Here is a 16,097-nt window from a genome sequence, read left to right as displayed (position 1 = left end):
CCCAGATCCAGAGAGATCACTACCTGTGGCAGATATTATGAAAAGTATTTCTTAAATAATAAGACTTCAAAATTGAAATTACTCCTTGACCCATGGGTTGCACAATGGATGTCGTGTTGGCAGGCATGAAAAAAACATTACTCTCCTTGTACATCTCGATCAAAGCTCTTGGGTGAGCAGATGCCTTGTCACTGAGCAGTAATATTTTGAAAGAAATCTTATTTTCTAAGCAGGAGGTCTCAATAGTGGGCTTAAAATATTCAGTAAACCATACTGTAAACAGATGTGCTGTCATCCAGTCTTTGTTTTTCTATTTATAGAGCACAGGCAGAGTAGATTTAGCATGGTCCTTAGAGTCCCTAGGATGTTTGGAATGGTAAATGAACATTGGCTTCAACTTCAAGTCACCAGCTGCATTAGCTCCTAACAAGAGAGTCAGCCTGTCCTTTGAATCTTTGAAGCCAGGTATTGACTTCTCCTCTCTAGCTATGGAAGTCCTAGGTGGCATCTTCTTCCAACAGAGGGTGTTTTGTGTACATTGCAAACCTGTTGTTTAGTATAGCCATCTTCATCAATTCTCTTAGCTACATCTTCTGGATAACTTGCTGCAGCTTCTATATCAGCACTTGTGGTTTCACCTTGCACTTTTATGTTATGGAGACGGCTTCTTTCCCTAAATCTCATGAACCAACCTCTGCTAGCTTCAAACTTCTCTTCTGCAGCTTCCTCACCTCTCTCAGCCCTCACAGAATGGAAGACAGTCCTAACTGCCCTGCTGTGAATTAGGCTTTGCCTTAAGGGAATGTTGTGGCTAGTTTGATCTACCCACTAAAACTTTCTCCATATCGGCAACAAGCCTATTTCACTTTCTTATTATTCTTGTGTTCGCTGGAGTAACACTTATAATTTCCTGCAAGAACTTTCCCTGGGCCTTTATCGTTTGTTTATCATTGTTCTGTGACACTTCGCTGTGTTGTGCCTCACAGACAATTGTGCTTTTTATAAATTGAAGATTTGTGGTGCAAGAGACCAGCTTTTGACCTACCTAGGTTTTTGACATGGCTTTGTCACTAATCTCTAAACTAGTCATTTCCCAGCTTCATTATTTGTATCTGCTGACTTAAAGTGAGAAATGTGTGACTCTTCCGTTTACTTGTGCGCTTGGAGGTCATTGTAGGATTACCAATTGGCCTAATTTTAATATCGTTGTATCTCAGGAAACAGGGAGGAGCAGTCAGAACACACACGGCATTTATCCACTAAGTTCACCGGTTTCCATGGGCACGGTTCGCGGCGCTTCGAAGCAATTATAATAGTAACCTCAAAGATCACTAATCATAGAGCATCGTAACTGATAATGAAAATGTTTGAAATATTGTGAGAATTGCCAAAACATGACTCGGAGGCACAAAGTGAGCACATTCTGTTGGAAAAACGGCAGCAGCAGGCTTGCCGATGCAGGGCTGCCACGGATCTTCAATTTGTAGAAAGTGCGGTTGTCTGCGAAGCACAACACAGTGAAGTGTCAAAGAGCAAGGTATTCTGATGCTTCCAAACGTGAGCTGATGATTCTGGAAACCGAACCCATTTCTTGTTCCATGTGGAAACGTCTTTCCTCAGCAATTGTTTACCGTAGAGTCCTGGGCAGGTTGAAACACTCCGGTATCAAACACACTGAGTTTACCCTGGCTTTGGAACAGCGGGGAAAGGTCTGAGAATTCCATAGCCCCCTTGACCCTGTAACCTTTAACTCATTTACTATTGTTGTTCTTCTTTCAAAGCAACAGAGACAAAGACAAAACAAAACAAGAACAACAACAGAAAAGCAAGAACCCAGGCATGGGTGGTGTGCCTGTTGACATGGCGCTCCTCCCCCGGCCTGGGGGGAAGGCCTGAATGTTTTGTACAATTTACACTGGTCGTTGCTTTCTGAGATTTTTTTTTCACCCAGACTGGCAGAAAGCAATCCAAAAGGAGTCCTTTGGTCCTTAGGGGCTCTCTACCAGGACAGTCGTAACAGCTACAGCGCGGAGCTACACCGAGGGCCAGGCGCTGCTCTAAATGCTCCGCAGGCATTGTGCCATCTCCATGGCAACGCCGGGAGAAAGGTACTACTCCATCCCATCCTAAAGGCAAGGAAGTGCTATTCTCAGTATTACTGTTAATAATACCGTCAATCATAGTGTGATCAATGACTAAGCATGACTGGGCTCTTACCGTGGGCCAAGGGCCTCCCTAAGTGTTTCCCACGTGTGTGAGCTCGTTCGATCCCCACAACGGCCCGCCGTGAAGGGACGACTGTGAACTCCATTTCCTACGTGAGGCAGCTGGTGCCGGAGCCGGGAACAGCTCACGCGGAGTCACAGCGTTAACAAGCAGCTAGTCGGGATCGAAGTCCGAATGCCCTGATCAGGGCCCCGCCCCTGTGCGGCCTCAGTGGAACATCATCTCTTTAATTAAGATGCCAACAGTTGTCACCAAAGCGTATCCTGGTCCCAGAATACCACAGACTGCAGGATTTCAGTTACAGGACATTCCAGAAAAGGTGGCCCGGGAGTGGCAGGCAGTGGACGGGAGGCTGCGGGTGCTGGGCTAGGTGAGAGCGCTGAGTGCAGAGGGCACAGGAAACTTTTTGGGGTTGCTGGGAATGTCCCGCCTCACGATTCGGTGCTAGTCGTACAAGCGTACACATTTGCCGAAACAAAACGAACCGTACACTTTGAAAACGTGTGAACATGAACATATGTAAATTATGCCTTAATAAGGCTGATTTAAAAAAATATATCATGAATAAGCTCCGATTTAGAGTTTCCATTCGACAAACATAATTTAGTATGGGAAAGCAGACGTGCACGCTGACCTCGGGGATCTTACCCTCTGAGGGAAGAAGACACGCCGAGACGTGTCTTGGGCGTTCACACTTTGTGGTCCACACTTTCCTCCACAGAGGGAGCGCAGGGCCCGCTTCTGCACGGCACAGCAGCCTGCTCTCTCGAGGGCCGTGTGCTGGCTTTAGCATCACCGTCTTGAACAGCTTTTTTTTTTTTTATTGTGGGGGAACATACATAACATAAAATCCACCATTTTCAAGTGCACAATGACGCACATCCACAGTGCCGTGCAACCATCACCGCGGTCCGTCTCCAGTGCTGTTTCACTGCCCACACGGAAACTCTGTACCCAGCACACAGTTCCACGTTCTCCCCTCCTCCCAGCCCCTGGGAGCTTCTACTTTACTTTCCAATTCTGGGAATTTGGAGATTCCAGACTCTTCCTGTAAGCGGAGTCAGCACTATCGGCGCTTCTCTGTTGGCTTACTGCGCCCGGCAGAGCGTCCTCAAGGCCCGCCCTGTGGCGTTGCTCGTTCGCTCCATGATGGTGCCCTTCGATGCACACGAGCTCTTACTTTTGATGAAGTCCAACGTCACTGTGTTTTCTTTTGTGGGCCTGTGCTTGCTTGGTGGCGCCATTTTGAAGCTTTCAATGCTTTTACCTGCAAGCGTGTGTCTTGCAAGTGAGGTTGATGGGACGGGAAACACGCCTGTGGGCGGGGAATGCGCGTGCGCCGTGCGTGTTCACTGACCTGCTTGCCGCCCCGGGGACCCAAGGCGTCCCTCACTCACAGAGTCTGGGTGAGCCCAGGACGCGTGGGAGTTCAGCGAGACTCGCGGTGAGCGTGTCACGTCTGAGCCCCAGTGAGCAGGGACACCGACCGCCCCGAGGCCACGCTTCCCACCGGAGCAGACTGACTCCAGATGCAGAAAGAGGCAGTGGCGTTCTGAGAAACGCCCAGCAAGCCGCCTATCGGACCCTTTCTTGCTCAAGCGACCGCCCTGCACTAGCCGGCCACTTGCAGGGAAGCAGTGGCACAGACAGGAGACGGGCAACCCTACCACCCTTCCCCACTCACCAGCGAGCCAAACGCAGAGAGCACTGGTAAAATGTGACTGTGTCAGGGAATGAAATAAAAACAGCCCAGTTGATTTCTGCAGCACTTTCATTACTCCGAATTAAATGAAATGCACATATGCATGCGTGAGCTAAGAAACACAAACTGTGTCATTTTGGTGAGTCTACATATGACTTAAGTGCATCCACATTTGTGTTAAAACTGACATTGCGCAATACAAATGGTAAAACTCATGATAATTTAAATTTTTTTTTTACTGAAACCAACCAGAATAAAAACAACATGAAAAATCAAGAGAAAGACCATGGGAAAAATGAGAAACATTTATATTTTACTACCGTTAGGGGCAATTTTTCCCGGTTTTTAGAAACAGGGATCCAGATTTTCATTTTGCAAATGGTACAGCCAAACCTGAGAAAGTGGCCATGACCATGGAACTCCTTCATGGAGAGTCTTCGTGTTTCTGTAAAGCATCCTTCCTCCCAGTCGGCAGTGAGGGCCTGTGCACGATGCCTCTCCCGGACACTGCTGACCCCTCCTGGGCACATCCATCAGCCAGGTCCCAGGCCCTGTCACACACCTGTCCGAGGCCACCACCACTGGGCAGGCTGCCCTGAGCCTGCAGAGCAACTCCTGGCAGCCAGCCCCGAGCCCGGCACTGAGAAGCCAGCAGTGTCTAGAGCACATCCGTGAGGAGTTGAGCACACCTGCAACTAAAATCGTGCGTTCTTGAACTTCCTGTAGCTAGAGGCTGAGTCAGAGGCACCTGAGCCCTGACAGGGCCGGGTCCCTTGGGCGCCAATGCACTCACCTCTGGCCGCAGGACGCTTTTCTGGAAGTGGCTTCTTGCCTTAGCCACAGAGCGGCCAGCGATTTGCTGTCTACTTTGAGAAAATATTCCTCCCATTTTCCTTCAGCCCTGGTTGTTTCTCTAATACATTATTATTCCTAAACCCAGGGTTTTTCCAAGATACTCATTTTTGGAGCTGTCCTGAAGGAGAAAGGATATAAATTAGGCTCATAGAGAGGAAATTAAACAATGTCACTACTTGGAATGTGATTAATGACAAGAATGATAAAACAAGTGACCTCCACTTTGCAGCTTCACTTGGACAAACTAGAGCTGACATGTGTCCACCCGTCTGTCTGTCTGTCTATCAATCACTGAATGATAAGTGGATCCGTAAAGCAGCCTAACGTGAGTATTGAACCCAAAGGTCTCTCACATCACCCATCGTTCACCCTGGCCTCAGGTTTTCACCTAAAACACACTTCCTGCACTTTGGTTCTTCATTCGTTCATCCGTTTCTTCATTGCTAATGTGCCCCGCACACGTCTGCTGCGGGCTGAGCCGGCGCCAGGGCCACACAGTGCCAGGACAGCTCCCGGTGAGTTCCCGGGCACCATTCCCCACGGGGCCCGGACAGAGGCTCCAACTTGCGCGCCTTCAAACCCGGGGCGGGGGGGGGGCGCTCCTTTTATTTCCTTTTCTCCACAGACAGAAAAATTTAAAATATAGTGCGATAGCCTGTTAAGCTGCTTGAGTAATGACTTCATTCTTTCAACAGTTGGCTTTAAAACTATCACGGACAGATGTAGAGCAGCCTTCGTGCTAAGGCTGGTGCGGCCACACCACCGAGGCAGGATCCTTCCAGGGGCTCGACGGGACCGTCCCTGGACTCTGCGAGGCCTCCGCGTTCCAGACGGTGGGGCAGGCACTGAACCGCCCGTGGCCCTGAGTTGTGAGAACTGCCCCTCTTACAACTCCCCAGTAACTGTCTTCCCTGCCGTTTGTTCTTCCCTGGCCTCACGGCTTCACCCCGCACGGCACAGATGAACTTTCAGCCGGACTCAAGGAGACCTGGTGCAAACTGCCCGGCTCCCTGCCGTCAGCAGCTGCGCCCTGCAAAAGTCTAGCTGCAACCGGTCTTCTCGGCGCAGAGAGACTGCGGGGTCCTGTTCAGATTCTTCCTTCCTGTGCTGCCGTCCAGAAGTTGCCATTTCTTCTGTAGAAAATGTCTTCTCTGTCCCCATTCTTTGCCCAAACTCTCACTCTCCCCGCAGTGCCACAAAACCTCCTGGTGGTCCACGAAGAACGCGCCGCCCAGGTGTCTCCTCCTCTGTGCGGGCCTTCTGCGTTCTCTGGGTCCACAGCCCTGTGTCGACGCCCTGCCTGTCCCCCGTGGAACGGCTGCATCCTCCGTCAGACGACCAGCCCTCCTGACCTCTGTGTCCCCAACGCCTAGCACAGTTCCTGGCACATGGGAGGTGTTCAATACAGATTTTTCAAACGAACCAGCCCAAGTGTTCCCTTTTCACTCCGTCTGCACCACTAGAGGAGGAGGAAGAGCTGGGACAGCACACGTGGAGTGTGGGGACCGCACACGTGGGGGCTCAGCAGCGTGAGGGTGCGTAGACAGAGCTGCGGGCAGGAGGGGGGTGGGAAGCAAGAGAGAGGCCGGAGTCCCAGGGGCGAGGCTGACATTCCCTGCGGTGAACCCCCCCCACCCCGGTTCCGGCTGCTGCTGTCAGAGGTGCCCCTGCCCCCGGCACCACGAGAGGCGCAGACCCCAGAGTGGCATGACGAGCGTGCGAGGGCGAGGGCCTCCTCCTGCCGCTGCCACCTGTGCCACTGTGCAGCCTGCACCATCTCTCTGGGCCTCCCAGAATGTCTCTTTAGAAGAACAGGGCTCGTGTGTCCCGCACAGCTGCGGCCAGCATCAAAGAGGCGATTCAGGACCGGCCGTGCCAGCCTCCTTTGTGCCGCCCCCCACCTCCCCGCGCAGCCCGCCTTGCTCACAGCGTCCGGCTTCGACACTCCCCTCCCTGACCGCCGTGCGCCCCAGCCCGTGCCCGTCACACACCAGCGCTCCTAACCCGGGCGACTCACACTGGCTTCTCTGTCGTTTCCTTTTAGGTTCATGCACTTGGAAAATGTTGCTCTAGAACTTCCAGATCAGGGTTTCAGACCTAAATCAGAGTCGCCAGGCATTCCTGTTAAAAAACATAGATTTTGGGACCCCCACCTCCTCCAGAGCCCAGGGCTCTGCGTTCTGAGAACGTTCTCCTGAGGATTCTAAAGTATGCTAAGGGGTGAGGCCACGCAGCCCTCTATAAGGTGAGGCCCTTTTAGATCTTGCAGGTGTTCCAAGGAGGTCCACCTTACAGTGCAAAATCCCCCCATTAGTGCTTTCTTCCGTAACCCTGGCTCCATCACGCAGGACTCAGATGTGTTTGGTTCCACAGTCCTGTCGAGGAGAACATTTGGGGCTGACCCCAGTGGGTGGGCTCTGGGAGTGGAAACTGCACTCAGCTCCCGGCCAGTTTAATGACGGGCCTCTGGATTGCTTGGGCTGTGGGGATTACCCCAAGCCGAGAGTACAGAAGGCCATGGGTCCCTGTCACCTGACATTTCAGTATGGGAAGGGGTGAAGGGCAAGGGGGCAGCACCCATGAAGCTCTGGTCATCATTTGCCTGACACTGGGGGCCACGTCTGCATGCCACAGCCCTGTGCAGGGTTGGAGATGGCAGGAAAAGGCATATTGGAACTTGACAACATGACAACACACTTTCATGGTTGGCTGCCTCGAGGCCAGCCCCAAGGCTCAGCCTTTTATAGACATTCTCCATCCTAAAATCCCCCCAGCAACTGCGCAAGGTAGATCTTATCCTAGTTCTCTGGGACACAGATGAGGAAACCAGGCTCAAAGAGGACAAGAAAATTGCCAAGGTCACTCAGCTAGCGAGACCCCAAAGAGTCTCAATCCAGGGCCTCCACTCTTAACCACACCCCCCGCCTTTCATCGGCTGCCCCCTTTCCTGCTTTTGCTGAAATACAGACATGGACTCACTGCCAGTGCCCAATTCTCTGGTGGAAATGGGCCAAAATGATGTCAGATATATCTCACAAGCCTTGGCTGCAAATGCCCTGGGTCAGCTCACGCTTCACCTGTGATAAAATTGCACTGTGCAGTTGGATTGGGAACCTCAATCACCAGTTGAGCCTCCTGATGCAGCAGAACTGATTTCAGGCCTCTGCTGGCCAGCCTCCGCAGGCAGGGGCAGGGAGGGGCTGGAAGAATACGGCGAGTGGGCGGCATTGAGACTCAAGTACGACCGTTCCATTTCCCCTTCGCCTCTTGGGCCTCCTCTCCCGCATTTGGAGGCCACTAGCCATCGGCAACGGAGGCTGAACTGCTCAGGCGTCCAGGGGGAGCACTAAGCTCACACCCAGACAGCAGGCAAGGCCCGGGACGAGGCAGGTACTCCCAACCTGTGCATGGAGTGCAGAGCTAATTGAATATTGTCTTTTGTGAAACAGCCTTTCCTCAGCCCTCCTCACCCTGCAGGTCTGGTGCCTTTACTGCAGCCGGAGTCTCCCAGCAAAACAGCGCTCAGAGGCCAGGACTTCAGGAGGAAAAGTGAGACTCCAGAGACTTTGATCTTGCTAAAGCTCTTCAGCCTGGTTTGGAAAGAGGTAAAATTGTCTTGCACCTTTTGATAACCACGAGAAGAAAGGGAATGTTTGTTTTACCTTGTGTTTGGTTTCAGTGACCTCTTTATTCCCAGAATCAAGTTATCCTGAAGCCCAAGCACTTAAAACTTTAGTGCTTTTATTTCACAAGACCTACGGGCGCACTCCGACCACTTGAAAACGTTCACCAAAGCCCAGAGCGGAGTGTTTCAACCCTGGTGGGACATCAAACCCCCCCAGGAGGCTACATGCAGCCACGATGGAGCAACCAGGCACAGGCTACGAAACAGTGTCTAGACAGAACGCAGCGGCAGTGCGGAAATGCAGACCTGAGACCCCTGAGAAAGGGGGAATGAGAGAGGTGAGCCCGACAATCGTCCCCACCTGCAGGCAGGGTCCAGGTCACAGCCCAGAGAGGGGAAACTCAACAGCGCCTGGGGTCTCGCTGGGCAGACAAGGCAGAGGCAGAATTCAGAGAGGCCACTGCAGCTGGAAATTGTGAAGAATGGGGAACTGCAAGGAAAAAAATGTTCCAGTAACCTGCAGGGGACCCCTCAAATCTTTGGCTGAATACTACTCTGCACCTGCTTGGGAGAAAACTACCTGAAACCAAGAAAAGAACTGCCAGAAAGTGGTAGGTCAGGCAATTCCAGGACCTCACACAGAGCTGGAAGCAGCTCATGTTCCCACTGGCCTGAGTGCAAAGATCTCATCACACCTGAGACACCAGGTAGAGTCCTCAGAAGGCCCATGTCCTACTAGTGGGCTCAGTTAGCCCTAGAGCAGGGTTTCTCAGCCTCAACACTGTGCACATTTGGGGCTAGACAATTCTTTGTCGGGATTTGGGCCACTGTCCTGTGCACTGGAGGAGGCTGGCAGTATCTCTGCCCTCTACCCACTGGATAGCGATGGCGTCTTTTCCCAAGTTGTCACAGCCAAACTGTCTCCAGGCATTACCAAATATCCCCAGGGATATTCAGACCTGCCCCTACAAGTCTTAAACACAAGCCTCAAAAGGATCAAGCTGTTTTCAAGTAACTTAATAACAAAGTTAACAAAATCAAGCACCCAACAATGTAAAATCCACAATATCCAAAATTCCATTTAAAGACAAATTTGTATGTAAAGAAAATGTGACCCATAATCAGGAAGAAAACCAATCAGTAGAAACAGGCGCAGAAATAACAAGAGACAACGAAGAAACAAACAGACAAGGACCTTAGAACAGCTGGAGAAGGTGGAGAAAAGCACGAACATGAGGGAGAGAAGTGGGAGAGTAAAGTAGTCGCCTGGTAAGCGTCTTGTTGTTTGTTGCTGCTGCCTCCAGCCTGCTCTGGACCCACTGAGTCACAATGGCCTTGGCCGGGGCACAGGCATAGACAGGCTTTAAAAGTTCACCATGATTCTTATACCCCACCAGAACTGAGCACTACTGGCTAAATCCAATTTAAAAAAAATAAATGAGCAGGGAGAGGAGATGGACATGCTGATGGAGGTTTTAAACACATTGAGAGACCTGGCCAAATAGTGATTTCCAAATACAAAAACCTTTCCTGGCTCATCTAATGATTACATGTGTTAGAAACTGTCACCTATCGGAAGACAGATGGGCGAGCCTCAGCTGGTGCCCCCTCAGCCTGTGCCAGTCATCGGAAAGGTCTCGGCACTCAATTAGCAGATAGGAGCACATCGCTGAACTCCACGTGGCTTCCCTTCCGAAAGCCGGTGAAACCACGCGAGCTCAGCCACGTGGGGAGCCTCAGGATGTGTCCACGCTCGGGACGTGGACTGGAGGCAGAGCCCGAGCACGGCCCATCTCCTCGCCCTAAGTTATGGCTGTGCCGCTGTCGGAAGTGTATCAGAAACATGCGGGGGAGACATCCCCTTAACACGCTGTGTTTCTAATCATTTGGGGGCATCTCAGAGCCACCAGGGATGGAGGCTTTGCAAACACAAACCCAAAGATCTTCAGCCCCCGCACTGCCACCTGCTTCCAAGCCCGGTTACTTGTCAGCACAACAGGCTCCACTCGTCGTTCATGCGAAAAGGCAGTTTAGGTAAGGGAATGAGTGTGGCTGGAGCCCATCCAGGCTGGAGTTATACCAGGTCACTGTTTGTCCCCGGTGAGAGGTGGCTTCTCTAAGCATTAACACAGCTCAGGACTAAGTCAATGGTTTTGGAAAAATCCCAGTCTGTAGAGCCTACACTCAGCTAAAGCATATTAACCGGTCCTTGTGGGAAGAACTTGAGATCCATAAGGTTTTTTCAGAAACGAAATCTCCAAAATTCACTTTTACTGGAGACTCCACCGGTTTCTTTAATCCAGCACCTTTGTGCATTGAGAGTTCATCCCAGCGACCTGGCTCATTTGTCACCCCATTGGGTACTTTATGGTCAGAGCCCAGGGCAGGTGAACCGGCGGCCTTGGGGTTGATGGAAGAGAAAGAGTCGCAGAGCTGAGCCCAATAGCAAGACCCAGACGCTGCTAATTGGGCTCGCTCTCCAGTGCTGCTTGGGAAATTGAGCAAGAAGTTTCCTTCTTTCTAGGTCTCCTAATCTAAATGGTGCTGACATGCTCTAGTGGGAATAATATGAAGGAGAGTTCAATGGATGTGGAATATTTTAAATTCTGAAATGTTTGCTACGATAAGTCAAGAGGGACAGGAGGGGCGGAACCCATGTAGTGGCTGGCAGACTTGGGCTGCCCGTGAGCCGAGGAAGTGTGCCCTGCCTGGGCCACTTCTGGACATGGTGAGGCCCAACCAGCCCACCAGATTGGTTGCTAGGGGAAGGGGGTGGTGGTTTCTGGCAATCATTTTCACCTTGGTGGCCCAACTGTTGGCAGTAAATGGCAGTAGGGGATTGTGCCACACACACATAAAGGTAGCTGTGACTGCCAGTATATTTGAAGTTTTTTATAACCTCCTGCAGAGATGCACTTTTTCTCATTGTCATCATCAGGGTGGCTATAGGAATAAATGACATTTTATGCATGAAAAAAGTGGGAATGCGAGAGCTGCTGTTTGCTATGTAGGGTTTTAAATGGAGCCATGAACCCTTTTGTAAAATGCATGATAATATATTTCAACAAGTTTTCCTCTCTCTGGAGGACTGGGAAATAACCTCAATGAAAATTATACAATGATAAAAGTCTGTCTCCATCCGATTAATTACTTGTGAATAATAACATCTCTGATTTCTTTCAGTTATATTCTAATTGCACACCTTTTGCTTTGGTTGACTGGACAATGAAGTAATGGATAACTATTACTGAATTTAATTAACACTATCATTTCTGGGGCCTTTACATCTCTGTGGTGAACATGGAAATTCATACTCCCAGGGCTGGAACTGAAAAAGCCAGCTTTGAACCCTGCAAAACCTGTTCCTTCCACATGGTGCTGGTTTTCTCCTGCCCAGCGTGGGGAACAAAGACCTGGTGTATTTGCCGGCGTTCATGGGAAGGCTTTCCTAATGACAGCATCAATATTCAGAAAGGTTAACTTTTCATAAAGCCTTAGCAATTTGCATGTTACATTTATCAAAAGAGATGGGTAAGTGAGCTATATGGGAGTCGATTACAATGTCGTTCATAATTTATTCCATGTACAATCAAGAGCGGATAGGATTTCATGCATGTTTACTTTCTGAAAAGATAACTGCTTGCGGCTGATACGAGTTGCGGAATAGGAATATATTTCAGAGCAGTGTGTTTATCTCACTTCAACATTTTAAATCTCCAAAGTTCTCCTTTTTTTTTTTTTTTCCTCCACAGAGTTGTCTCTGCTTAAAAATTAGAGCTCACTCTCAAAAACTAAAAGACCATTCTTCCTGGCCTAACTTGAATGATTCTATTTGAACTCCATCAAGGCAAGCCACATCCATTCTCCCGTACAACGCATCAGGAAACAAGTGGGAATTTGCTTTTAAAGACAGATGATTGCAAACTTACAGAGCTAAGGCTATTTAATTCACAGAAACATACTGCAGTTTCTACATGTGGATATAAATTACCCAACTTGGTAATCTTTGGGGCCCCATTAAATGTTTGTAAACCCAGACATGTGTCCTGTGTAAATTACATTCATCTGATAAGCTTCCCTCCCCTCCCCCATATTTCAAAACCTGAAATAAATTAAGAAATGAAAGAGTCTTTTCCAAATCCCGTGGGAAAGTCTACACGCAGACGTGATTAATTTATTAGACCAGAGAAAACACCCGGCTGTCTGTCTGAAGAGCAGCAGCCCCCGCTCTCTCTGAGTCACCTGTGGGTCCCCCACGCCCACCCGGGCTCGGCGTACCTGGTATGTGCTGGCCGTCTGCTCGGCCGTCTTCAAGCCTTGACACATACGGATGATACACACTTTGGCTCTTCTCTGGGAGGGAAACCAGTTACTCTTCACAAAATCCATGACCATCACATGGTTTTTCAGCTCTGTACTGAACGTTTTTATCTGAAAAGTCCGATGCACAGCCGTTTCTGCATAGCGGGCCGCGTACCCCTTCTGATGAGTTTTTGTAGGAATTCCAGAATGCTGCATGATACTCGGAATCTTGTGACTTCAGCCAGCGGAGCCGGGCAAACACAATTTTCTTTGTTTAACCCAGGTATTGAGTGCAGCAGGAGGGACTTGGGAAGTGCCCCAGCTCGGACCTGTCCCAGAGTTTCCCAACTCCAGAGCTAGTTGTTCCAAATTCCCCGTTGCAACGGTGAAGGGTGTGGATGAAGAAACCTCGCAGATGACCCTTACATGCCATTAAAAAAACAAACCAGAGACAAACAAGCAAACTCCTTGCTGCCAATCTGGCCATCTCCAGCCTCACGCCTGAGCTCTTGGGTCACTTGATATCTTCTCTGATTTCAAACAAACATTTCTCTTTCCCATTGCGTTCAAGTTTTAAACACAGACTTCGCCTGGTTACTGAGAGGTTCAATATGTTTTTCAGGCTCTAGCCCCTCAAATCCAAATAAATTATTTACAGGGCTCTGTACAAAGGAACCAGGAGGAATAATTGTTGCTTTTTAGAATGCCTGCTTTTACTTGCCAGTCTGAAAGGAACGAGCTGCAGACTGCCTACCGACACAAAGAGTGTCCTCAGCTGGGCAGAGCAGAAGAAACACATTCAAACGGAAACGAGAACTCCCGGCACAAAAACAGCGATGGCTGCAAGTGAGCACGAGAAAAAACAGAGTGTCGCACTGCGAGGTGGAACGTGCACTGGCGAGGTGGAACGTGCACTGGCTTGTGTGGCCCTGCATCAACCATGGGGAGTCCCCTCACCACCCTGGGCCTCAGTTTCCCCATGGGGAAAATTGGAATGAAAATCCCCTACCTGCCACTTACGGGGTTATTGTTAGGATCTGGCCGGCAAAACAGTGAGAAAAGGATAGCATGTAGTAGAGTCGCGGTCGGCGTCATTTCCAAGGCGCAGTTGCGCATTTTCCACCCAAATTATTTTGCATGGTGGATTCTCGCCACATAGACTATAGCGGAGATTTGCAATATGCTAATAATTGTTTAATTCTGACTCTCAAATCATTTAGAAATGCAGATCCATGACATATTCCTCTCACCTTTTTATGTTTGGGTGCCATTTCTATGAACCTCGCAATTTCGAGGTGAAAGGGCAAGGCCTGCGTCCATGGTGTGTACCAGGAGGAAGCAGATGACAAGGACAGTGCCTTGGCCGTCTCCCAAGTGCACGCACAGGACTCTTCTCCACAGGGGACTTGCTCTTGGCTTTTGGCAGCCATACCCCCTTGAATAATTAATTCACCTGTCCCATGTTAAAAGCCACGGGGAAGCTAAATGGCAAAAGGCCCCCACATAAGTTTGCTGAACACAGAGCTGCAGTCCGAGCACAGAACCACGCTCCTTCCTGCTGTCGGAGAAGCTTTGCAAATCCCACTCCGCAGGCCATGGCCCGGGCGGTGCAATTCTAAACTTCCTTCCACCCTCGGAGACAATGGAAACGTTTGCTGGAGCTGAGAACTAAAACGAAGGAGGAGACAGAAAAGACCTTAGATCCCATTAGGCCAACGTGCGTCTCTGAGTGTGAAGGCAACAGGCCCACACAGACTAAATGCCGGCCCCAGGTCACACAGTGAAGTGGAGCTCACGGTCTCCTACACGGAACGCTGCTGCTGCCCAGTTCTGCCCGCGGCCCTCCAGGGCTGTCGATGAGACTGTCAAGACCCGACGGATGGCAGCCACCGTTGATGCAGACCCCAGAGTCGTGCCAGGAACTTCCCAGGGAGCAACACCGTGGAGGCCCAGCTTGGGTTTGGAAGCTCCGTGATGAAGACAGCCAGGGAAGAGATTTTAGCAATAAAAACATTCAAATTAAACAGGGACATCGAGGAAAGAGGGAATCCGCTTGCCTGTTTGGGGGCAGGGAAGGTCCTTCCCTGAGGCTCCAAAGTGGCACTTGAATCACCTCCCACTGGTGCCTGTTCCCATGCGGATCCTGCAGAGCTGCCAACAAGAGTAAAGTCTTGTCGTCCTCCGCGACAGCTCTCTAAAGGGCCCCGGGAAGGCACGGGCCACCAGGCTGCCCGTGGGCGCTGCCCGTGAGGCGAGGCTTGCTGAGGGTGGACCGACTGCAATGGGCACTTGTCACGGTCTGCATGGATTCGTCTACGGAGATTATGGAGATTCCCACAATGACCAAAGCTGTGGGTGACTTTTCTCGCTCCCTGCTGGACCACGGCTGGTGGCTGGACTTTAACTGGCCAGGTACGGCCACAGGAAAAAGCAGGAGTGTGGCCTTGAGCAAGTCTGCAGAATTCTTGGTCAAGAGAGCCGGACAGAAGCCTTGGGGTTTTCAGGTCCCAGCCCTCGAGATGTGGAGGAGGAGGTGGAGGCCCAGAGGGAGGGGAGTTGGGTGGGGAGGTCAGAGGGCTGGCACGAGCACAGGAGGGACAGTTAGAGATGGCTTGTAACTAGGCCCCCACACTAGCAGGTGATTGTAGACAAGTCTCCTTCCCTGTGGCTGAGCTGTGACCGCTGGATTCCAGAGCACGTCAGTTCAGACCGTGTGCAGACGCCTCGGCAGAGAGCAGCTCCACCCCCCAGCGCAGGCCACCCCCCAGGAAGGGCAAGGAGGGGTCTCTGCAGATGGAGGGGCCACTGAGGCAGAAGGGGACGCACGTCTTTCCATCCGATCTTGGAACTGTCACTCCTCATGACCGGCAGGGCCACAGTCACCACAGCCCGTCACTGCGCTATCTTAAAGACGGTCTCTAGGCAACAAGACCTTGGTTCCCTCTGGGGCTTACTGAGCCACCAGCCCCACAGCCTCAGGCAAGCTGCAAACCTACCCTTGCCTCACTTTCCCCATCTGTTTAGCAGTAATAACAATAGTGTGCTGCTGTGAAGACTCAAGCAGCTGGCACGGGCAAAGTGCTCGGGACAGAGCTGGCACTGGCCACCTGCTTGACAGACACCTCCCAAGTTGTCACCTCCCAAGGCAAAGACTTTAAACACAGTAAATTGCCAGACACGTCATTTTAATAGTAAAGAAGGAGGATGGTTGCGGAGAAACAGGAACTGAAGTGGCCACCATAAGACACTATTTCCAGGACCCCTCTGCCATGCAAGAGTGCCCCAGAAGCGGGCCAGGTGGCCGGCCTTGATTTCCTCAAGCGTGAAATTTAGCTAGCGTGTCCCTGAGCAGGCTGCTGTGAACATTGTGTTAGGCGATTGGTGTAT

The 16,097-nt window shown here is 50.7% G+C and overlaps 1 protein-coding gene across 3 annotated transcripts in view; it reads right to left on the bottom strand.

Annotated features, from left to right (window-relative positions):
- The window catches only part of C14H10orf90 (chromosome 14 C10orf90 homolog), a 203,345-nt gene extending 189,856 nt beyond the window's left edge, over positions 1–13,489 (bottom strand). Inside the window, exon 1 of one of the 3 annotated variants that reach the window (XM_076009708.1) lies at positions 12,687–13,489. In XM_076009708.1, the coding sequence (XP_075865823.1) occupies positions 12,687–12,926 (240 nt within the window). In that variant the 5' untranslated portion in view covers positions 12,927–13,489. The remainder of the gene's footprint in view (positions 1–12,686) is intronic. The other 2 variants (XM_012781379.3, XM_076009710.1) reach the window with 2 other exon arrangements.
- Between the last annotated feature and the right edge of the window lie 2,608 nt (positions 13,490–16,097).

The sequence above is a fragment of the Microcebus murinus genome, chromosome 14, assembly GCF_040939455.1.
Source record: "Microcebus murinus isolate Inina chromosome 14, M.murinus_Inina_mat1.0, whole genome shotgun sequence".
Lineage (NCBI taxonomy): Eukaryota > Metazoa > Chordata > Mammalia > Primates > Cheirogaleidae > Microcebus > Microcebus murinus.
Note: the sequence above shows the minus strand (reverse complement) of the source record. Positions and strands in the feature narration are given on the sequence as shown.